This window comes from Stenella coeruleoalba (genome assembly GCF_951394435.1).
Source record: "Stenella coeruleoalba genome assembly, chromosome: 15".
NCBI lineage: Eukaryota > Metazoa > Chordata > Mammalia > Artiodactyla > Delphinidae > Stenella > Stenella coeruleoalba.
The window spans coordinates 24155234-24179004 of record NC_137161.1 but is presented as its reverse complement, the minus strand read 5'-3'; the positions used below and the strand labels follow the sequence as shown (position 1 = coordinate 24179004).

At 38.7% G+C, this 23771-nt stretch overlaps 2 protein-coding genes across 8 annotated transcripts in view; one reads left to right on the top strand and one right to left on the bottom strand.

Moving 5' to 3' along the window:
* The window catches only part of NCOA6 (nuclear receptor coactivator 6), a 97538-nt gene that overhangs the window by 43254 nt on the left and 30513 nt on the right, over window positions 1-23771 (bottom strand). For all 7 annotated transcript variants that reach the window (XM_079946512.1, XM_079946511.1, XM_079946513.1 and 4 more), the window contains 3 exons: window positions 14924-15029; window positions 9611-9892; window positions 5603-5758 (listed from right to left, as the gene is read on the bottom strand). In XM_079946512.1, the coding sequence (XP_079802638.1) occupies window positions 5603-5758; window positions 9611-9845 (391 nt within the window). In that variant the 5' untranslated portion in view covers window positions 9846-9892; window positions 14924-15029. The remainder of the gene's footprint in view (window positions 1-5602; window positions 5759-9610; window positions 9893-14923; window positions 15030-23771) is intronic.
* LOC307197889 (NADH dehydrogenase [ubiquinone] 1 beta subcomplex subunit 11, mitochondrial-like) lies at window positions 21485-22314 on the top strand (the record flags this gene model as incomplete). The annotated part of the gene is made up of 1 exon (XM_079944397.1): window positions 21485-22314. The coding sequence occupies one exon, from the start codon at window positions 21485-21487 to the stop codon at window positions 21947-21949; it is 465 nt and encodes a 154-aa protein (XP_079800523.1). The 3' UTR covers window positions 21950-22314.

Here is a 23771-nt window from a genome sequence, read left to right as displayed (position 1 = left end):
AGAATAAGATGCAAATTTCGTTTAAAAACAGATATGCAAGAGCTTTAGTTTTATGTGTTTTTTTTTTTTTTTGCAGTACGTGGGCCTCTCACTGTTGTGGCCTCTCCCGTTGCGGAGCAACAGGCTCCAGACGCGCAGGCTCAGCGGCCATGGCTCACAGGCCCAGCCGCTCTGCAGCATGTGGGATCTTCCCAGACCGGGGTACAAACCCGTGTCCCCTGCATCGGCAGGCAGACTCTCAGCCACTGCGCCACCAGGGAAGCCCAGTTTTATGTGTTTTTGAAGAATTACGGTAAGTTTACCACCACAAAAAGGGTGAGTTCAATACTATACAGGTCTTTCTTCAACCTCACCTGAGCAGGTTCACTTACATGAAGCACAGGGAGAACATAACCAATTCTCACAATACAGCAGACAGACAATCGTTAATGATGTATGGCATCAGCAGAGAGCTTGGAACTCTGAATATTTATTTTCAACCAACTCACCTTGAATGTGTGTGTGTAGGAAGAAAATATTCTCAGAAAGTCTCAAAATCCTAGATTACGTTTTGGGAATTTATGATCAGAAATAAGAAATACGAGTAGGTTTAATGGAGAAAGAACATAGGATGGCATGGGGACACTGTGATATTTGTAAGCAAAATATCATTTCCCTTTCAATGACTGCAGTATAAATAGATATGCAGCAGAGAAATTCATGCAATGAAGAGTAGACAGGTTGCTACTAATCTACCTCTGAGACATCTTACGATAAAGACCAACATTTTGTATAGGGTTTTTAATGCTTACAAAATTGTATTTCATTTGAACCTCACAATAGCCTGGTAGGTAATGTCACTAAAAGTGTTCCAATTGAGTAGACTCTAAAGTTAGAGGCAATTTAAATCTCACTTGATAAAAAGGTCTCTGAAACAAGTTTTGGGATGCCTCCTTGTGTTTAATCCCAAACTTTGACTACTGTTACTCTGGAAGACAGCACCACCTTGTGGGAAGATAAAAGTATAGCTAGCCTGTGGCTGAAATTTTGAAAGGGTGCGTTCACCTTGTTCCTTAACTTAATGTTTTACAGAGCAAGATGATAAAGAAGGAAGCCAATGAGGGCACAGCAGTTTCCTCTGTCTTGTCACTGATCTAGGTCAGCTAGATAAATAGATAAAATATTAAGTATTTTAACCCGGCAGGTAGCTTGGTAATAGGGAACAAATATACTACCAATTAAGTGACCAATCACCAGGGGCTACAAGATGTTCTAAGTTGCCTATGGGAGTCAGGAAGAAAAGAGAAAAGAGAATACAGATCTTGAGGGTTTCCACTAAAGGGAAAGAACTATTAATACACTAAACTTGCTAAGACATTCTAGGTGGAAAGAGTATTGTTCTTGAAATGGACATCAGATCATGTAAATGGCTTGTGGCTGCTATTGACAGCCCAGACGTGGTCCTTGCCTTATCTCTCTAACCTCAACTCACACTACTTTCTCCTTCAATAACAAGGATTCAGCCTCAGTGGCATTTTTTTTACTTTCTTAGGCACACAAACGCACTTCTCACCTCAAGGCCTTTGCACATGTTGTTCTCTCTGCCTAGAACAGTTCTTCCGCACTCTTCACATAAACCAACTTCTCAATTTTCAATGTAATCTTAAGTGTCACATGCCCCAAAAGGCCTTCTCCAATCTTCTTATCTAAGGTGAGGTCACCCTTATCAGAACATCTTGTTACTTCTTCAGAGCACATCCCATGTATCAACAGTTACTTATTCATTCACTTTTAGTTATTAACAGTTAATTAATAGTTATTAACAGTAACCCCCTTTACTCTCAAGTTCCTAATTTAGATGATAAATTATATGGCCACCTTATTAATTATATCCTTTAAACACTGAACAGTGCCTGGTACACAGTAGGCACTCATTAGCTATTTACTGGCTATATGATGAATAGTCATCTTATTTTAACCTTACAAAGAATCATAGGCATTTTTCTATATGATAAATGCATTCCTTGAAAACCTCGCAGTCTATAAAAATCTCACACTGAAAATAATAGGTTTTATGGGAAAAACAGTGTTGAGGCAAACTCAAAACCCATGCGGCTTTGTAACCAGAGCGCTAATAAAAACAAAAATTGGTGTAGACAACATACCCCAAAACAGCAGAATGAAAATGACTGGTTAAAGGTGGGAAATAATGTAGCTGCAGTGGACCTTTAAGCCAGTGGAGGCCACCATTAAGGTGGGCACAGGAGAAACTGAAACTTCACAAGCTGAGAGCCATGCAATGCTGAGGGTATACTTCTGGGGAAGGTACCTGAGTGTAACTTCTCATTCTTAATTTTCCTGAAATAAAGCTGAAAGGACTCCCACCTATGTAGCAACAGATCTAAAGGCTATTTGGCTTTTCTTGTGGACAATTAACCCTTCTATTGCTACTAGTCTAACTCTCCTTGCCCAGGGCGTAAAAAAAATCACAATATGAATGAAACACAATTTCCACACTATACTACTGTTATTCTCCTATTTGCCACCTGCACATAAGCGTAAGCTAATTGTTGTCAAGGAAACACACATAGAGAACACTACTGGCTCTCCAACTTGCTGATGGGGGTTGGCAAACTATGGCTTGTGGGCCAAATCTAGTCTGCTGCCTGTTTATTTAAATAAGTGTTATTGGAACACAGCACATTCATTTATTTACATATTGCCTATGGCTGTTTTTGCACTACTACTGTAGAGCTGAGTTGTCTTGACAGAGATCTTCTGGCCCACAGAGCCAAAAAAATTTATTCTCTGGCCCTTGACACAGACTCCTGCTTTAAATCAGAATGAATTTACAGAGGAGTCACAAAATGTCCTCAAAAAAGACATCTCCCCAACTCCCTGGCCAAAACTCAAAAGGGTACGGGGAGTATTCTTCAAAGGAGAACAGTCTGTTGGGAGGAACAACCTGTCCCTCCAGCCCTGCAGCAGACACCACGACAGTGGCAATACCTTCTCTTACAACTTAAAAGGCATCAGCCCATCACCAGTTTCACAAAAGCAACAGCTATTGCCACCACTTTCACTCCTGCCTGAATTCCCAGGGAGTGTGGAAAGAGAAAAGGAGATCACCTGGGAACATATGTGTACCCTAAAAGTTAAAGAACTCTTTTCTGTAATGTGATTATCACTGCCATATGTAAATTTCATAATTTCTTGTAATATATGTTATCTATTTGGCTTCCTTGCTAGTACTTGTATTTTAATTTATGGCTGTAACGATAAAGGGGAATCAGCATCTTACCCTTTTAAGAATCTGTAGGAAGTAGGTATGATTAAGAGAAGAAACTGGTGTTTCCTTTCTCCAGAGGAAAACACTACCACAAAGCCCTTTTAATTCAGGTAAATAGGTAAGAGAGACTATAAAATGTTCGGGGTTTTAAAGAAACTGCTTATATGTTTCTTATAAAAAATACATGTGCTTATGTGCTTATAAAGCATAAACAGCCTATATAGTGTTATTACCAATAGTTATTTGACTTCTACTCTTCCCAGAAGTTCATCCTAGGGCTTCCCTGGTGGCGCAGTGGTTGAGAGTCCGCCTGCCGACGCAGGGGACGCGGGTTCGTGCCCTGGTCCGGGAAGATCCCACATGCCGCGGAGCGGCTGGCCCTGTAAGCCACGGTCACTAAGCCTGCATGTCTGGAGCCTATGCTCCGTAACGGGAGAGGCCACAACAGTGAGAGGCCCGCGTACCGCAAAAAAAAAAAAAAAGTTCATCCTACATCCAATACATTGCTGTGAATTAATTTTACTTTTCTGAATCCTTTTAGACAATCCAACATTTTTCGAAACAAACTGGTTATTGTTTAAGCCACTGTTTCCTTGTTTATCAAATTATGGAATTTACCCCATTTCTCAATCTATATATCTCTGAATAATCTCTCTAAATAATCTGTTTGTTGATATCGCCCCTTCTGGGGCACAGCAACCTACAATCTTAACTGCATAAAATGTGTCTCACTCCTACATACAATATGTTGACCTTTCGGTTACTGAGGTTCAATGGAGCATTTAGGTCCTATGCAAGCACAGGGTCAGGAGGGCTTGGTCCACCAGGGCAAGAAAAGGCTGGAATCACTCACTGGTTGCCACCTTGTTTACAACAACACAGGAGGGGAAAAGAAGGTTTTAGTTCATTGGGCACCAAAAGATAGAATCTCCTTTGTGCTTCCCCATACTTGGTACTTACATCTCTCAGGTTTGTCTCCCTCATCAAGGTCATGAGCTCCTTTTGAGTTTATAATGACAAAGACCATATTTTATTTATCATTTATTCTGAGGGCTGAAGCAAAGTGTTACTATTATATATGTGCTTCCCTTGCTTTCATTCAACATATGTTTATTAAAGAACTTGACATGTACAGGCAAGCAAAAATTCAACAATGAGTGAAACAAGGTATGGTCCCTGCCCCTACTGGAGCTTGCAGTCCATGGGGGAACAAAACAATCATCAAATAACTGCTTTAATCAAAGTGTGAGAAAATGATCTGAGGGAGGAAAAAAACAGACTTTTGTAAAAGTACATGAAAAAAGACCCTGACTTAGTCAAGGAGTTCAGAAAACACCTCCTCAAGATTTAAGCTGGAAAAAAAAAAGATTTAAGCTGATACTTGAAGGCTGAGTAGGTATAACTAAGGGAAAGGGGAATGGTAGGGAACAATATCCATATAGAGAAGACATCAATGCAAAGGACTCCTGGCAGGAAGATGAAATGCATATTCAAGGAACCTGAAAGAAAGCTGAGGAGGCTAGAATAGATAGCAAGGAAGAAGGAGGAGAGTTGTAAAAGATAAGGCTAGATGAGAAAGGTAGAGGTCAGACCATGCAAAGCCTGAGTTTGGTCATTATTCTGTGAATAACAGCAAGCCACAGCAGGGTTTTAAGCTGTGTGTGTATACTCCATATTTTCATTTTCATTTATTTATTTATTATTATTATTTTTTATGGTGCGCGGGCCTCTCACTGTTGCGGCCTCTCCCGTTGCGGAGCACAGGCTCCAGATGTGCAGGCTCAGCGGTCATGGCTCATGGGCCCAGCCGCTCCGCAGCATGTGGGATCTTCCCGGACCGGGGCACGAACCCGTGTCCCCTGCATCGGCAGGCGGACTCTCAACCACTGCGCCACCAGGGAAGCCCCATATTTTCATTTTTAAAAGATCATTCTGTCAAAAACATCTGAAAAATGAATACTGCTACAAAAGGATTGTTCAGGGCCTCCTAGTCTCTGTTAGATAAATAAATACTAAATAAGGCTTATTGGGTGGAAGGAAGCAACTGAAATTAGTTATTCTTTAAAAGACAAATCAGTCCTTGGTTAGGGTACCAGTAAAATCAAAGTCTGACAGAATGACAGCCAACATCAGCCAAGGAAATGGAGTCTGAGGCTGTGGATGCTGAAGCGTCAGGACCCAACCAGAGCCTCAATTCCTCTTTATCCTAAGGTGCTGCAATGTAAAGCACAGGTGACATGAGTTATTTGGTATTCTGAATTCAACTTGAGAGGAACAGACAAAGCAGCACATGCTATATTCTACTGTTCCTATAATCTGGGTCCAGACATGCACCTTCAATCTGAACGGAGAGAATTCCCAGATCCCGAAGCTGCTGGTTGTTGCTCTGAGCCAGGATCCGTAGCCGCTCCGCTGCTTCCCGGGGGATGTTGAATGTCACACGCACGCTGTTCCAGGGCTCTACCTTCTGTACCTTTAGCTTGCTGGATTCTTGGTCATGAAAGAAAGAGAATAATATTAGTAATCTTTTAGCCATCAGAAGACATGGAATGAACAACAACAACAACAAAGTAAAAGAACAAGGTAGAATACCAGTATGGAGTAGCTGAGAGAGTTTAAGCTTTGGTATTAGATAGACTTTATTATTATTTTGTTTTTTAATAAATTTATTTGTTTTATTTATTTATTTATCTATTGATTAATTTTTGGCTGCTTTGGGTCTTCGTTGCTGCGTGCGGGCTCTCTCTAGTTGCAGTGAGCGGGGGCTACTCTTCGTTGTGAAGCACGGGCTCTAGGCACACGAGCTTCAGTAGTTGTGGCTCGCGGGCTCTAGAGTGCAAGCTCAGTAGTTGTGGCACACAGGCTTAGTTGCTCCGCGGCATGTGGGATCTTCCTGGACCAGGGCTCGAACCTGTGTCCCCTGTATTGGCAGGCAGATTCTTAACCACTGCACCACCAGGGAAGCCCAGACTTTAAGTTTAATCCCAGCTGTACCACTTAGCACCTGGGTGACCATGAACAAGTTATTTCACATTTCTGAAACTTACCTTTCTCGTCTCTAAAACCATGAAAAAACTACTTCATGAGATTGTGTTAAATGAGATAATAATATGCCAAAAATCTAGCATAGGATCTGACACACCATAGGCACTAAATAAATGGAAAGCAGTAAGATGGAGTAAGGAACATAAGAGAGAAGGGAGAGATAAGTTTAAATTAATAGAATAAGGTCTACTTCTGGACTCAGTTCAATGTATGTGAACTGAGAAGCTAAGAATATTTAAGTTTCAAATTTCAAGTGAAATTTTATAAAAATTTAACTGGCAGATAGGCCAATTGTAAGATATTAGGGAATCTGTAGCTACAATTCACTAAACTTAAAGAAAGAGCACTAAAAAGGAAAATAGTAGATTCACTTATAAAATGTTAAGCAATTTTACTTCTTCAAACGAAACAATTGAAATTTTAATACTCATATTTAAATTTTCACTGGGCCTCTCTGTGAAAGATATTCATAGAGGGAGGGAGCAAACATTTCTTCCAATATCCTATAAATGCTTCAATTTAAGGAAGGCTTAAATCTTGATTCTTTATGTGTCTCATTTTTAATCTTTTTCTACTTTAAACAATTTCTACTGAAGCATACCAAACTGAGAAGAAAAGCAACATAAATTTGACAACTACATTTCAGTTAGGATATAAAAACATTACATTTCAGCAAATCTGAAAAGTCAATGCAAACTTTAGAACATGTTTTAAAATTAAGATGCAAAAGTTAAACTAATTGAGGAGGTAATGTTGTCTGTAATTATATTTCACAGATGGAATGCAAATCCCAGGTCCAGTTAAATAATAAAAAAACATTTTTCCCCAACAACCCCAGACAAAATAATTTTCTCTTTTGTTATAAACTCAGTTACATTAAATCTCTTACATCCTCCATTCAATTATACATTCCAGTATTGAGAAAATGGTCATACAGGAATATCTATTCTCAAAATAAGAAATATATATGGATACAGGAAAGTGCCTACATGTTGCCTAAAGCCACTGCCACCTCCAAAATCATTATACGTTATACATTTATCCAGACAGGGAGTCCACTTGTTCTTATGTGGAAAAAAGAGACCATTTGCTAAGAGCAGAAGGTTAATACAATCACAGAGATTTAGGAAGGATTATGCAATATTTAGTTCAAGTCTATTTTATAGGTGAGGAAACTGAAGCCCAGAAAGTCTAAGAGATTTGCCCAGAATCCAGTGGCTACCTAGCAGCATCATGGCATAAGAATCCAGACCTGCTTTTCAGGTCATTTTTCTTTCCATGATATTTATGCATCCAAACAGCAAAAGGTAGGGAGCTTGAGATCCTGGTACCACAGAGTATAGATGCTTCAGGGCTTCTTCCCAATCTGAACAGTACTGCAATCTTATACTTATGTGGTCTAGACAAACATTAAATTTGCTTATGACATTATCTACTTGTGATAAGCCTGCAGAAAAATCTTTAACTGTAACAGTTATATTTTATCAAAATTTTTAACTTCCATCATATTTGAGAACATCTGACTTAAAATACTTTTTGGATCAAGACTATAACTGATAACCGTAAGTCTGAGTTTGCTAATTTATTTAAAAGCCATTAATAAACTAATTCAGCAATTTAAAAACAAGAAAAAAATGTGGATAATTAAGAGCAATGAGCAGGACTTCCCTGGTGGTCCAGTGGTTAAGAATCCGCCTTCCAATGCAGGGGACGCAGGTTTGATCACTAAGATCCCAAATGCCGTGGGGCAACTAAGCCTGCACACTGCAACTACTGAGCCCGTGTGATCTGGAGCCTGCGCCCCACAACTAGACAGCCTGAGTGCCGCAACTACTAAGCCTGCGAGCTCTAGAGCCCAAGGCCAAAACTAGAGAGAAGCCCATGTGCTACAACAAAGAGTCCGTGTGTCACAACGAAAGATTCCACATGCCGCAACGAAGATGCCACGTGCCGCAACTAAGACCCAACACAGCCAAATAAATAAATAAATATTTTTTTAAAAAAGAGCAATGAACAATTTCAGGTGCAGCTAGCCCTTAAGATATGATATATTATGACATGATTATGGTGATAATTACAACTTTCACCATAGAAGTCTCTAATACTATGTTAAATAATCCAAAACTACAGAGAAGTCTTATATAACATAGCAAAAAAAGGACCCTTGGAAAAAAAGACAGCTCTCCTCCTGACATCAATTCTAATGAATAAGACCCCAAAACCTAAAAAAGTTGGTTAGCACTTAATCAAGTCAAGATCTGTGATAAAAGGATAAAATCTAGGCTTTGTACTATGTCTGAAGGAATTAAATAATTGTGCTACCTAGAAAATATGGAGAACATCTAAACCAAAGTTGACAAGCACAACTTCCCACAAGACCACTACAGGTTATCTAAATGTGTGAAGAGGACAGATGGGACTGTCGTGAGGGGAGGGCCTGCCTTCAGTGGCAGCTGCTACTCAGCACCACCTGGGATAGGAGAGCTCAATGTTATCTGACCTTTCCTGTTTAAAGACAAATCTAAAATATGAATTTATTTATTTATTTATTTTGGCAGTACGCAGGCCTCTCACTGCTGTGGCCTCTCCCGTTGCGGAGCACAGGCTCCGGAAGCGCAGGCCCAGCAGCCACGGCCCAAGGGCCCAGCCGCTCCGCGGCACGCGGGATCCTCCCGGACTGGGGCATGAACCCGCGTCCCCTGCATCGGCAGGCGGACTCCCAACCACTGCGCCACCAGGGAAGCCCCTAAAATCTGAATTTTAATGTAAAATACCTCATTTTTAAAAGCAGTGGCAATGAAATTCAAACATTAAAAAAAAAACAACCCAAAAATTAAAGTGGACCATAACACATGGCTGTACATGGATACAGCAGGCTATCGGTTAACCTCTGACCTAAAATTTAAAAGAACAAATTTCAGGTTCATTTTAAGTAGAACCATGGAGTAAAAGATTTTTGTAAGTTTTAAGTCACCTCAAAGATCCAGTCTTACTTCTTCATTTTATAGGTAAGGAAACTAAAGACCAGAGAGCTAAAATTAGATAGAATTACTCCTATCCATTAGAACAGATAATTTAAGGATTACTATGCTAAGTAATGCTTTATTATGTTCAGTTACTCCATGTACTTAAAAAAATACAACAGCATTTCTATTAAAAAAAATCCTAAAATTCCAACTCTGCAATTATAATCAGACTTTCAACCTACTACAACCACAGTTGTATTTGTAAAACTCGAGATAACCATAGAATGACAATTCAAAAAGAGTAACAAGAAGGAAAAATAAAGCAAATTACCCATGTGTAACAAATTGGGCACGTTCTCCAATATTGTGTCCAATTTCCATTTGAAGTCTTTATCATCTATATTTCCTTTGAAGGCCACAAAGATTGTGGAATCCTCCAAAATACTATCACTTTTTGAGTCATCATCTTCTAGTCCAGAGTCAAAATCCATCTCTGAGTCCTCCACTGTTGATGAACACAAGGAAGTATAGATGTCTTCTAAGTTTGGAAGGTCATCCAAAACCATGGTGAATATTATTCCAGAAGCATATGCCAAGTGGACAATAAAAAAACCTTTGAAAACAGAAGATACAAAAAGCATTACAATGCATAATTATACAGTCAACAATGTATAATCATAGTTCTATGAAAACTGTAATTTATTTGCCAAATAATAAGAAAGTACTATAAAAATTAAGAAATTACAGAGAGGATACGCTAGTTTAATTAAGATATTCTATAATAGTTCTTAAAGATACTAGAAATAAAAACATACCAGTTTTAAATAAAATTCCTTTTATTGGTCAGCCTAGAATATGGGTAGAAGGGAACGAAAGATCACAAGAAAATAAAATAGGTATTTTCTGAGAATTAATTCATATTAGCCTTTGGTTGACTCCCACAGAGCAAGACTGGGGTTGACGCCAAGACTCCCCTTACTCCTGTCCTAACAAAAGCTTCAGAGCAGCCAAGGTTTCTAAAGCCCTCTGCTTTAACCAGCAAAGGACAACTTGACCTAACTAAGAGCATCTGCAGGACTACCTAAAATCCTAAAGTTTTTCATGAGGACCATTTAAAACAACTTTTAAAGGGTTATTAATAGTCGCATAGCTGAAAATAATGATTCAGAAACAAAACAAAGACACAAAAATTTAAAAATACTTTTGCAAAAGGAAAATAAGTGGTTAACACATATTTACAGAGGCAAAGAACTATGTCTAGGACAGAACTAAATTACTTTTTAACTTTTAGGTCTAGGGAAGTCACATTTTCTGCTATTTTCAGTTATGTTGCCTACCAAAGAGTACAAATATTAAAGACCACACCATGTGGCCATTTCCTCCATTATCTTTGGGATTGATGATCACATTCTTACCCAAAAGTGAATGAATGGACATTAATTTTCAGCATTTGTGTTAAGCAAGAATGGTACAGAAACATAAGAACCTCACACATATCTTCTAATTTAAAAAAATTCCCTATATAAAGCATAATTAAAGCTATTTTTTTAAAAGATGGATAATAAAAAAAGGACTGAAAATAAACCCACTAAAACGCAAATAGTGATTGTGCTAGGTTGGTAAGATTGTTGGTAAATTTTCTTTTCCTATTTTCCAAAAACGCTATGAGTCATTAGGAAAATGCAAAGCTAAATATGCTGTAATATGGTTATACTACTTGCATAAATAGAAAAAAAGTATCAACTTTTTAAAACTGTTTAGCTTTTCTTTTTAAAATAATCACTAAACTTCAAGAGCAAAGGCTTTTCAAAAACCAAACCTAAGCAATTTTAAGGGGGAAAATTCCTCTGTTGTAAATAAAAATGGAAAAAAACTTTTACATTTGAGCAGAGAGTGTCTTATAGTCTGGCAATTATAACCTTTTCTAGTACCATTGGTGTTACAAAGGAACAGTGTAATTTGGATGGTTAAGAAAAAATAGCATGCAAGAGGGAAGAGATATGGGAACATATGTATATGTATAACTGATTCACTTTGCTATAAAGCAGAAACTAACACACCATTGTAAAACAATTATACTCCAATAAAGATGTAAAAAAAAAAAAAAAGAAAAAACAGCATTCAGGACTTCCCTGGTGGCACAGTGGTTAAGAACCCGCCTGCCAATGCAGGGGACACGGGTTCGAGCCCTGGTCCGGGAAGATCCCACATGCCGTGGAGCAACTAAGCCCGTGCAGAGCAACTAAGCCTGTGCGGAGCAACTAAGCCCGTGCGCCACAACTACCGAGTTTGTGCTCTAGAGCCTGCAAGCCACAACTACTGAAGCCCACGCACCCTAGAGCCCGTTCTCCGCAACGAGAAGCCACTGCAATGAGAAGCCCATGCACTGCAACGAAGGGTAGCCCCTGCTCACCGCAACTAGAGAAAGCCCGCGTGCAGCAACGAAGACCCAATGCAGCCAAAAATAAATTAATTTATAAAAATTAAAAGAAAATGAAACTTCTTCCAGATAACATATTCTTTGAGATTAATGCCCACTTAAAATCTAAGGATTTACTATCAAAATAATGGAGTAATCTTTGAGTGAAAATGTAGTTCAGTGAAAATTCTCTCCAAGAGTATAGCTGACTAGCTCAAGAGACTCATTTGCTTATTTATGGTCATCTATCATGAGCATGCGCTATTTCTTTGTGTTTGCTAAAATTAACCACCAGTTATCTTGCTCACCCACATAATTTTCAGATTACCTACTGATTTAACTTCTTATTGGGGCTATTTTGATCTTTTATAAAGAATCTAAAAACAAATATGATATTTAGGAGAAATTTTAAAAGCAAGCATATTATTTATTCTACTTGTGCAAGGTAGAATGAAAAAGATTTCCAAATGAAATCATTTCAGGAGTCAAAGAGCTCCAGTTGATAAAGGAAAGCTTTTTTTATGGAAGAATGCCAACTTAAATATAAAAAGATGGTGTCAACAGAAAACCCCCAGTTTTGCAATCCCTAATAAAATAATTCAGGCAAGGATCATCAGTAAGGAAAAAACACTATGTGAAAATTTGACAGAGTTCTGGATAGTTACACGATGTCAAAGTATCATCCCAGATATCTGCTGCTTGGCAAAGGGAAAACTGTAACTTCACAACGGAAAGACTTGACTTCTACCACTTGAATGCAATGATCCACCTCAGCATCATTAACAGAGAAACAACCAGAAATTATGTACAATATTAAGTGCACAGCATTACCTATGAAATATTCCTGCCAAAATGTTTAACCTGAATCTAACAAGTTTTTAACAGGAGACAGAGGAACAAGTTAAAGAACACCATGAGGAAATAATTAGGGAAATCTAGAGTGTAGGATTGCTACAGCACAATTGGCTTGGCCTCTTCAATAAGTCAGTGGTCACAGGGGAAAAAAAGGGTGGGTAGTACTGTTCTACATTAAAAGAGACTTAAGAGCTTTAAAAATCAAGTGCAATGGGGACTTCTCTGGTAGTTCAGTGGTCAAAGAACCCACCTTCCAATGCAGGGGATGCGGGTTCGATCCCTGGTCAGGGAACTAGGATTCCACATGCTGCAGGGCAACTAAGACTGTGCACTCTAGAGCCCGCACACCATAGCTAGAGAGCACGTGTGTGCTGCAACAACTGAGCCCACGTGCCACAACTAGAGAGAAGCCCATGCCACAACAAAGAGCTTGCCTGCCGCAACTAAGACCCAATGCAGCCAAATAAATAAATATTTTTTTAAAATATCAAATGCAATGTACAGTATTTTACTGGATCTTGGTTTGAAAAAAAACAGATGCAAAGCACATTTTTAGGATAATTAGGGAGTTATTACTAATTTTGTTAGGTGTGATAATAATGGTGCTGTGGTTATTTTGGACAATGTTCTTTTTTTTTTTTTTTTTTTTTTTTTTGCAGTACACTGGCCTCTCACTGTTGTGGCCTCTCCCGTTGCAGAGCACAGGCTCCGGACACGTAGGCTCAGCAGCCATGGCTCACGGGCCCAGCTGCTCCGCAGCATGTGGGATCTTCCTGGACAGGGGCACAAACCCGTGTCCCCTGCATCGGCAGGCGGACTCTCAACCACTGCGCCACCAGGGAAGCCCACAATATTCTTATTGTCTCTTAAGACATGCATACTGAAGCATTTATTTATTTTTTTGGCCACATCACATGGCACGAGGGATCTCAGTTCCCTGATCAGGGATCAAACCCGTGCCCCCTGCAATGGAAGCACAGAGTCTTAACAACTGGACTGCCACGGAAGTCCCAAGAGATGCATACGGAAGCATTTTGAGGTAAAATGTCATGATGTCTGCAATTTACTCTTGAAAAAAATGAGGAAAAAACAGATTAATCAAATATAACAAGATGTTAATAATGGCTAATTATAGGTGATGAGTATACAGGTGTTCATTATATTTTTATTTGTACTATAAATTATAAATATTTGAAATTGATCACAATAAAGAATTAATTGTTTAAAAAAAAAAAAGGAAAAAGAGGACTTCCCTGGAGGTCCAGTGGTTAAGACTCCACGCTCCCAGTGCAGGGGGCACGGGTTCAATCCCTGGTGGGGGAAGATCCCACATGCCATGTGGTGTGGCCAAAAAAAAAAAAAAAGGGAAAAAACAAGCATACCAGAAACATAGTACTGCTCCATGGTAAAACTCTGCCAGACATCAGGAATGCTAAGAAGCTTATCTATGAACATCTTCCAAATCACAGTATGTTTTAAAAATAAACATATTTGAACATATATATTTATAAATATATAAATTTATATATATTACATATATTTAATTACTTACACCAGTCTTTTCCGGTTTAAATATATATTTTATATGTATATTTACATATATTCAGATTCCTATGTGAATAATGGTTAAAAGATTGTCACAGACTATTCAGATTATCTGCCATTTGAGCAAAAAGACAAGATGCTATTATGCACCTCAGAAATCACAAATTCATATACCTACAGGAGTCAGGCACATAAAGTAAGTAAGAGAAGAACACTGAACATTAAATGCATTTGCACATACTGTATGAATGGTTTGGGCAATAGGAAACTTGCATACCCATCTATGCTCAGCAGCTGCTACTCTGTTCCACTTTATTACTTTCTTTCTGGAGGGACAGAAGGTGTTATACAGGCCCAGGACTAACATTCTCAATTTTAAGAATAGACTAAAATCCATATATTTAGTAAAATCTCCAAATTTTAAAATTGATTTATATTTCTGGAAAATACTCTATGGGCCAAATGAAACTCACCGCAGCTGCATATGGCCCACAGGCCATCAGTTTTCAATTTCTAATTAAATCATGACTCACAAGATTGACTGACAGAACACTAGGCCCCAGTGTACTACACTGGGTTTGGTGTAGTGCTGGAGAAGACCAGGTATTTAAAACACATTTAAGTCTTATGATGTGCCTCTTGGGAGGTCTATGGACTCCCTGAGAGAGAAAAGAAAAAAAAAAAAAAAAGAGATCAAGGTCTTAATCCCAGAGAAACAGAAGGCACTCAAACTTAGAGAATTTTTGCAATGTAACTTTGGTAGTGTCATTCCACTGCTTGGAATTAAGCTGAGCCATACTCACTCTCACATAAGGTTTCACTCACCAAAATGTCTTTCTTAATTTTTATCATTTATCCAGGTCATCTTCTAAGTCCAAACAAGCTGGCATTTTTAGGGCTTCTATTTTAAGGTAGCAGCCAAATAAAAACTCTAAAAAAAAAAAAAAAAAGGAAAAATAAAAGTACAATATTATACAGAAATTACAGAGGTGACTCATCCTTGCATCAGAATGCAAATATTACAATTTATCAAGTCAACTTAGACATCTTCAGACAATGTTAAAACAGGGTTTTCATTAAATCTGCAAAGAATATTTTTTTTTCCTGATATCTTAAAGCACTCATCACCAACCAATTCAAAGAATACAGAAGCAAAACTAAGGGACATATACCAGAATCATGAAACTGGGACCCTAAGCCTTTGAGCCCTCTCTATACATTGATTTCTAAATCTGTCAAATTAGAACATTCTTTGACATAAATCGCAGCAATATCTTTTCAGATTCATCTCCTAGAGTAACGGAAATAAAAATAAACGAATGGAACCAAATTAAACTTAAAACCTTTTGCACAGCAAAGGAAACTGTAAACAAAAGACAACATACAGAATGGGAGAAAGTATTTGCAAACAATGTGACTGACAAAGGATTAATTTCCAAAATATAAAAACAACTCATACAACTCAATAACAAATAAACAACCCAATCAAAAAATAGGCAGAAGACCTGAATTTGGCAATTGGGATTAACATGTATACATTTATGTGTATAAAATTGATGACTAATAAGAACCTGCAGTATAAAAAAACAAACAAACAAAAAACAACTAATACTAAACTTTCTTTGGGTTATTTGTATGGAAATATGTTAATATAAATGTTTCAGACACTACATTCTAAGAATCTTATATGTTCTGGTATAATGTTATAAGTCATAATTCTAGCTATTACTTTAAAATGTATATCTCAGAAATAACTAACTTTCCTTGTCAACTGCATTATTATGAACTTTCATCAAATTTTTAACCATGGTCATTTTTAAGTCTTTTGTCATTTACAGACAGTTCTGGGTATACTCTGATGCTTTTGCAAAAATGTTCCTATAAAAGGGTTTCAGGGCTTCCCTGGTGGTACAGTGGTTGAGAGTCTGCCTGTTGATGCAGGGGACACGGGTTCGTGCCCCGGTCCAGGAAGATCCCACATGCCGTGGAGCGGCTGGGCCCGTGAGCCATGGCTGCTGAGCCTGCCCGGCGCCCGGAGCCTGTGCTCCGCAACGGGAGAGGCCGCAACAGTGAGAGGCCCACGTACCGCAAAAAAAAAAAAAAAAAAAGGGGGTTTCATCTTCAAGGAATTCATGCAAAAGACTCTGACAAGTACAGGTTTCTGGTAACTGACTATACTGCTGAACTGAATGAATAAGCATTTTCAGAACTCTAATGGAAAACTGATGAATTCATAAAAGTGCTAACAAAAGATCAAGATGAAAAAAATTAATTACATGGGACTGAGTGAACTGATGAGGATGATTATAATTTTTGTGACTTTCTGTTTGAATAAAAAAAAATCCCACAAGGACTCAGACACAAAAAATATACAAATCAATTTTCACTGCAAAGTAAAGGAGCTGTTACACTGGAGGATTACTGGACTGAACGTCAATATTATGACATAGTATGAATGTGTTTTGTGTTTGGTAATTGCAATCATTGTTGCTTTTGTTGTGGTCATCCATTTACAATGCTTGGTGTCAGTTTATTTATCTCTTGTAAAAATAAAATACAGCGTGTGTGTGAAAAAAAAGAAAGTGAAAAGAATATTGGGAAACAATATTCACAAATCATATAGACTTCAGTATAGCAATGATTATTTTAATTAACATGATTGATAATTTTCACTTTCAAAATTCAAAATTTTAATGTATGCAGTGTATGCAGTGTGACACTCAGCAGTGTATAAATTTCAAGGTTCAATAGCTCTGGATTGTAATTACCAGCTAGCCAGTGAGCAGCTGAATCACTGCTTATCTGAAAGGCCTTAGATATATTGCTTAACCTCTCTGAGCCTCATATTTTTCATCTGTAAAATGGGAAGTAACAATCTCATGAGGGTGCTGTGAGGATTAAATGAGATATAGTTTGTGAAAACACCTAGCGGAGAGCTGAAAGAACAAAGGTCCAAAGGTCTTTTCATGTTTTCCTAAAACTTACTGAGGTAGAAGTCAACATTAAAAAGCTTACTCAATGAGAAATTGTTTGATAAAATACAATTTATTGGGTTTTTTTCTAGTTATAAAAGAATATATAATTTTTTATAGAGATCTTTAAAAATACAGAATATTTTTAAAGAATAAAATCAACTGTAATCCCAAAACTCAGATGATCACTACTGATATCTGGGTATATTTCCTTTCAAAACCATCTAGGTTTATATTTATAGAGTTTGTATCTTGTTTTTATTGTTTTGTTTAACTTCTCAGTTTGAATTGTTAAGTAGACAATCTAAAATTAAACATCTTTTTCTTTAAAAAAAAAGCAGAAGATCTAAATAGACATTTCTCCAAAGAAGACATACAGATGGCCAAAAAGCACATGAAAAGATGTTCAACATCACTTATTATCAGAGAAATGCAAATCAGAACTACCATGCAGTATCACCTCACTCTGGTCAGAATGGCCATCATCAAAAAGTCTACAAATAAATGCTGGAGAGGGTGTGGAGAAAAGGGAACCCTCCTACACTGTTGGTGGGAATGTAAATTGGTACAGCCACTATGGAGAACAGTATGGGTTCCTTAAAACTAGAGTTATCTGCAATCCCACTGCTGGGCATATATCCAGACAAAACTGTAATTTGAAATGATACATGCACCCCAATATTCACTGCAGCCCTATTTACAATAGCCAAGACATGGAAGCAACCTAAATGTGCATCAACAGATGAATGGACAAAGAAGATGTGGTGTGTCTGTGTGTGTGTATATTTACATACATACACATATACCCACACAGTGGAATACTACTCAGCCATAAAAAAGAATGAAATAATGCCACCTGCAGCTACATGGATGGACCTAGAGATTATCTGAAGTAAGCCAGACAGAGAAAAGACCAATATCATATGATATTGCTTACATGTGGAATCCAAAGAAAAAAAAAAAAAGATACAAATGAACTTATTTACAAAACAGAAAGAGATTCATAGACATAGAAAACAAACTTATGGTTACCAAAGGGGGAAGGAGAGGAGGGATAAATTAGGAGTTTGGGATTAACATATACACACCGCTATATATATTGCAAAATAGATAACCAACAAAGACCTACAAAGACAGGGAACTGTACTCAGTATTTTGTAATAACCTATAAGGGAAAAGAATCTGAAACAGAATGAATATATATATATATATATATATATATATATATATATATATATATGAATCACTGTGCTGTGAAACTAACACAACATAGTAAATCAACTATACTTCAATTAAAAAAATATATAAGTATATATATATATATATATATATGCCTAAAATAAATAAATAAATCTGTCAAATTAAAATGAATTAACATCATGGCACACTGTTCGCAAATGCTTGGAGACAAAATAAAAATATTTTGTACATACACTAAATACAAAACCTACTTCTAACAGAATTTCAAATTTTGTATTTAAACTCCATAAAGATATTCCATAGATTTTAGTTTTTTCCTATTTTATCTAAAATAGTTATACATTTTTTTTCATTAAATTTTCAGTTCAGGTTCTAAAGTATTCTTTATTGTGCACATAGAAATTATGCATGGAAACTGCATAATTTTGGCATGCATCAGAAAAAATTTCCCTCTTAATAAGAAAGTATCAGTCTACAATGCCTTTAATTGGACTGCTATAGTTTTACATTATTGCCAAATATTGATTTTATAATCTCAAAATTTTAGATGGATATATGTACTAGGTATTAATAAATAATTATTAGAGAAATACCCATCTCTTAACTATTTTTTAATTCAAGAAAAAACCAGTTTTTAAGTCTCCAAAGGAACATTAATAAAAATTAACCTTTAAGAAAGGCCATAAAGAGGCTTCCTTGGTGGCGCAGTGGTTAAGAATCTGCCTGCCAATGCAGGGGACGTGGGTTCAATCCCTGGCCCGGGAGGATCCCACATTCCACAAAGCAACTAAGCCCGCGTGCCCCTAGAGCCTGTGCTCTGCAACAAGAGAAGCCAAAACAATGAGAAGCCCACGCACCACAGCGAACAGTAGCCCCTGCTCACTGCAACTACAGAAAGTCCGTGCACCACAAGGAAGACCCAACACAGCCAAAAAAAAAAGCCATAAAGAAAATCTCAATAAATCAAAATGTAACAATAGAACAGCCAAAAACTCTGGTGACAATGCACCAAAATTATAAATTTAAAATAAAATAAACAGACCTATCACAAATAATTAAATTGCAACCATAATTAAAAATCTTCCAACAAACAAAAGTCCAGGACCAGATGGCTTCACAGGTGAATTCTGTCAAACATTTAGAGAAGAGCTAACACCCATCCATCTCAAACTCTTCCAAAAAATTGCAGAGGGAGAAACACTCCCAAATTCATTCTACGAAGCCACCATCACCCTGATACCAAAACCAGAAAAAAATATCACAAAAAAAGAAAATTATAGACCAATATCACTGATGAACACAGATGCAAAAATTGAACAAAATACTAGCAAACAGAATTCAACAGCACATCAAAAGGATCATACACCATGATCAAGTGGGATTTATCCCAGGGATGCAAGGATTCAATATATGCAAAACAATCAATGTGATACACCACATTAACAAATTAAGGAATAAAAACCATATGATCATCTCAATAGATGCAGAAAAAGCTTTTGACAAAATTCAACACCCATTTATGATAAAAACTCTCCAGAAAAGGGGCATAGAGGGAACCTACCTCAACATAATAAAGGCCATATATGACAAACCCACAGCAAGCATCATACTCAATGTTGAAAAACTGAAAGCATTTCCACTAGGATCAGGAACAAGACAAGGATGTCCACTCTCGCCACTCTTATTCAACATAGTTTTGGAAGTCCTAGCCACGGCAGTCAGAGAAGAAAAAGAAATAAAAGGAATACAAATTGGAAAAGAAGAAGTAAAGCTGTCACTCTTTGCAGATGACATGATACTATACATAGAAAATCCTAAAGATGCCACCAGAAAACTACTAGAACTAATCAATGAATCTGGTAAGGTTGCAGGATACAAAATTAATGCACAGAAATCTCTGGCATTCCTATACACCAACAACAAAAAATCAGAAAGAGAAATTAAGGAAACACTCCCATTTACCACTGCAACAAAAATAATAAAATGCCTAGAAATAAACCTGCCTAAGGGGGAGAAAAATTTATACTCAGAAAACTATAAAACACTGATGAAAGAAATCAAAGATGACATAAACAGACGGAGAAATATACCATATTCTTGGATCAGAAGAATCAATATTGTGAAAATGACTATACTACCCAAAGCAATCTACAGATTCAATGCAATCCCTATCAAACTACCAATGGCATTCTTCACAGGATTAGAACAAAAAATATTACTATTCGTATGGAAACACAAAAGACTCCGAATAGCCAAAGCAGTCTTGAGAAAGAAAAACGGAGTTGAAGGACTCAGGCTCCCCGACTTCAAACTACACCACAAAGCTACAGTAATCAAGACAGTATGGTACTGTCACAAAAACAGAAATATAGATCAACGGTACATGATAGAATGCCCACAGATAAACCCACGCACATATGGGAACCTAATTTATGACAAAGAAGGCAAGAATATACAATGGAGAAAAGACAGCCTCTTCAATAAGTGGTGCTGGGAAAACTGGACAGCTACATGTGAAAGAATGAAATTAGAACACTCCCTAACACCATACACAAAAATAAACTCCAAATGGATTAAAGACTTAAATGTAAGACCAGACACTGCAAAACTTTTAGAGGAAAACATAGGAAAAACACTCTGACATAAACCACAGCAAGATCTTTTTTGACCTACCTCCTAGAATAACGGAAATAAAAACAAAAATAAACAAATGGACCTAATTGAACTTGTAAGTTTTTGCACAGCAAAGGAAACCATAAACAAGCCAAAAAGACAACCCTCCAAATGGGAGAAAATATTTGCAAATGAAGCAACAAAGGATTAATCTCCAAAATATACAAATAGCTCATGGAGCTCAATATCAAAAAAACAAACAATCCAGTTAAAAAATGGGCGAAAGACCTAAATAGACATTTCACCGAGGAAGACATACAGATGGCCAAGAGGCACAAGAAAAGATGCTCAACATCACCAATTATTAAAGAAATGCAAATCAAAACTACAATGAGGCCATAGCCTGATCGAGAGGATAAGATGTCTTCCGTGAGGCCATGACAGAGGGAGGGAAAGAGGACGCCTCGCCATTTTGAAAACAAAATCTCGACTCGGGACCTATTGCGGCAGGGGCGGAGCGACAATTCTCACGCTCGGACCAGCTGCAGCTGCTCAGTCACATTTCCGCCCCCACCCCCGATAAACTGCAGAACGATCTGTCATGGTGGCCGGGATGTTAGGTTCGTGCGGCCGCCGCCTTTTGGCGGTGGCGGCGAGGCGAGGGCTCCCGGCTGCCCGTGTTTGCTGGGAATCCAGCTCCTCCAGGGCTGTGATCGCCCCGTCCGCTGTGGCGGGAAAGCGGCCGCCGGAACCGACTTTACACTGGCAGGAGGACCCAGATGCCGAGGACGAAAACCTCTACGAGAAGAACCCAGACTCCCACGGTTATGACAGGGACCCTGCTGTGGACCTCTGGAACATGCGGGTCGTCTTCTTCTTTGGCTTCTCCATCATCTTGGTCCTTGGCAGCACCTTTGTGGCTTATCTGCCTGATTACAGGATGCAGGAGTGGGCCCGCCGGGAAGCTGAGAGGCTTGTAAAATACCGAGAGGCCCATGGCCTACCCATCATGGACTCCAACTGCTTCGACCCCAGCAAGATCCAGCTGCCAGAGGATGAGGACTGACCGGTTACTGAAAGGGGCTTAAGAAGCACCACCTTCTCCACCCCTTGTCTGCCATTCTGCCCTCTCTTCAGAGCACCTAATTAAAGGGACTGAAACTGTGAGAAAAAAAAAAAAAACTACAATGAGGTATCACCTCATGCCATACAGAATGGCCATTATCAAAAAAGCTATAAACAATAAATGCTGGAAAGGATGTGGTGAAAAGGGAACCCTCCTGCACTGTTGGTGGGAATGTAAATTGATACAGCCACTGTGGAGAACAGTATGGAGGTTCCTTAAAAAACTAAAAATAGAACTACCATATGACCCAGCAATCCCACTACTGAGTATATACCCTGAGAAAACCATAATTCAAAAAGAGACATGCACCCCAATGTTCACTGCAGCACTATTTACAATAGACAGGACATGGAAGCAACCTAAGTGTCCACTGACAGATGAATGGATAAAGATGTAGCACATATATACAATGGAGTATTACTCAGCCATAAAAAGAAACGAAATTGAGTTGTTTGTAGTGATGTGGATGGATCTAGAGTCTGTCATACAGAGTGAAGTAAGTCAGAAAAACAAATATTGTATGCTAACGCATATATATGGAATCTAAAAAAAAAAAATGGTACTGATGAACCTAGTTGCAGGGCAGGAATAAAGAGGTAGACATAGAAAATGGACTTGATGACATGGGGTGGGAGGGCGAAGCTGGGCTGAAGTGAGAGTAGCATCAGCATATATACACTACCAAATGTAAAATAGTTGGCTGGTGGGAAGCAGAAGCATAGCACAGGGAGATCGGTTTGGTGCTTTGCGATGACCTAGAGGGGTGGGATAGGGAGGATGGGAACGAGGCTCAAGTGGGAGGGGATATGGGGACATGTGTATGCATATGGCTGATTCACTTTGTTGTACAACAGAAACTAACACAGTATTGTGAAGCAATTATAAATAAATAAAATGATAAATAAAGCAATTATAAATAAATAAAGAGCTATTAAAAAAACAACCCATACCCCCAGGTAGGCAACCCACAAAGGACAAGATAATCACAATTTCATAGGTTCTCCCCCAGGAGCGGGGGGTTAAAGAACCACATCAGGATCCCCAGCCCAGGGATTCTGCACCGGGAAGATGAGCCCCCAGAATACCTGGCTTTGAAGGCCAGCAGGGCTTATGTACAGAAGAACTGGAAAGCTATAGGAAACAGAGACTCTGGTCTTAAAGGGTGCATGCCAAATCTCACATGCTCTCCAAGCACAGAGGCAGTAACTTGAAAGAAGCCTGAGTCAGAACCACTTGCTAATCTTGGACAGCCTCCTGGAGAAGTAGGCATCAACTGGGGCACCACCTGGGGACACAGACATTGGCAGCAGCCATATGGGGGAGCTTGTTTTACCATGAGGACACTGGTGCTGGCAAGAGCCATTTTGGAGTACTCCCTCTAGCCTATTAGTGCCAGGGTCTTCCCCACCCACCAGCGGGCCAACACCAGCCTCAGCCCCCTAGGGATCTGGCCCTCCCACCCATGGGCCAACACCAGCCCAGAGACCCCTAGGGCCCTGTAGCCAGTTGCACCAGGACCCAGCCCCACCACCAGTGGGTTGGCAGCCACCCCATGAGGCAGGACCTGGCAGCCAACTAGGCTGGGAGCCAGCCCTGCCTACCAGCATGTCCACAGTACTTGGCCCCGCCACAAAAGAATGACCCACACAGCCCACACAGTGGGCACCCCAAGAGTATATAGCTCTAGTGACCAGAGGGTAGTATGCTGCTGAGCCCCACAGGACATCTCCTACATAAGGCCATGTCTCCCAAATGTAACTGA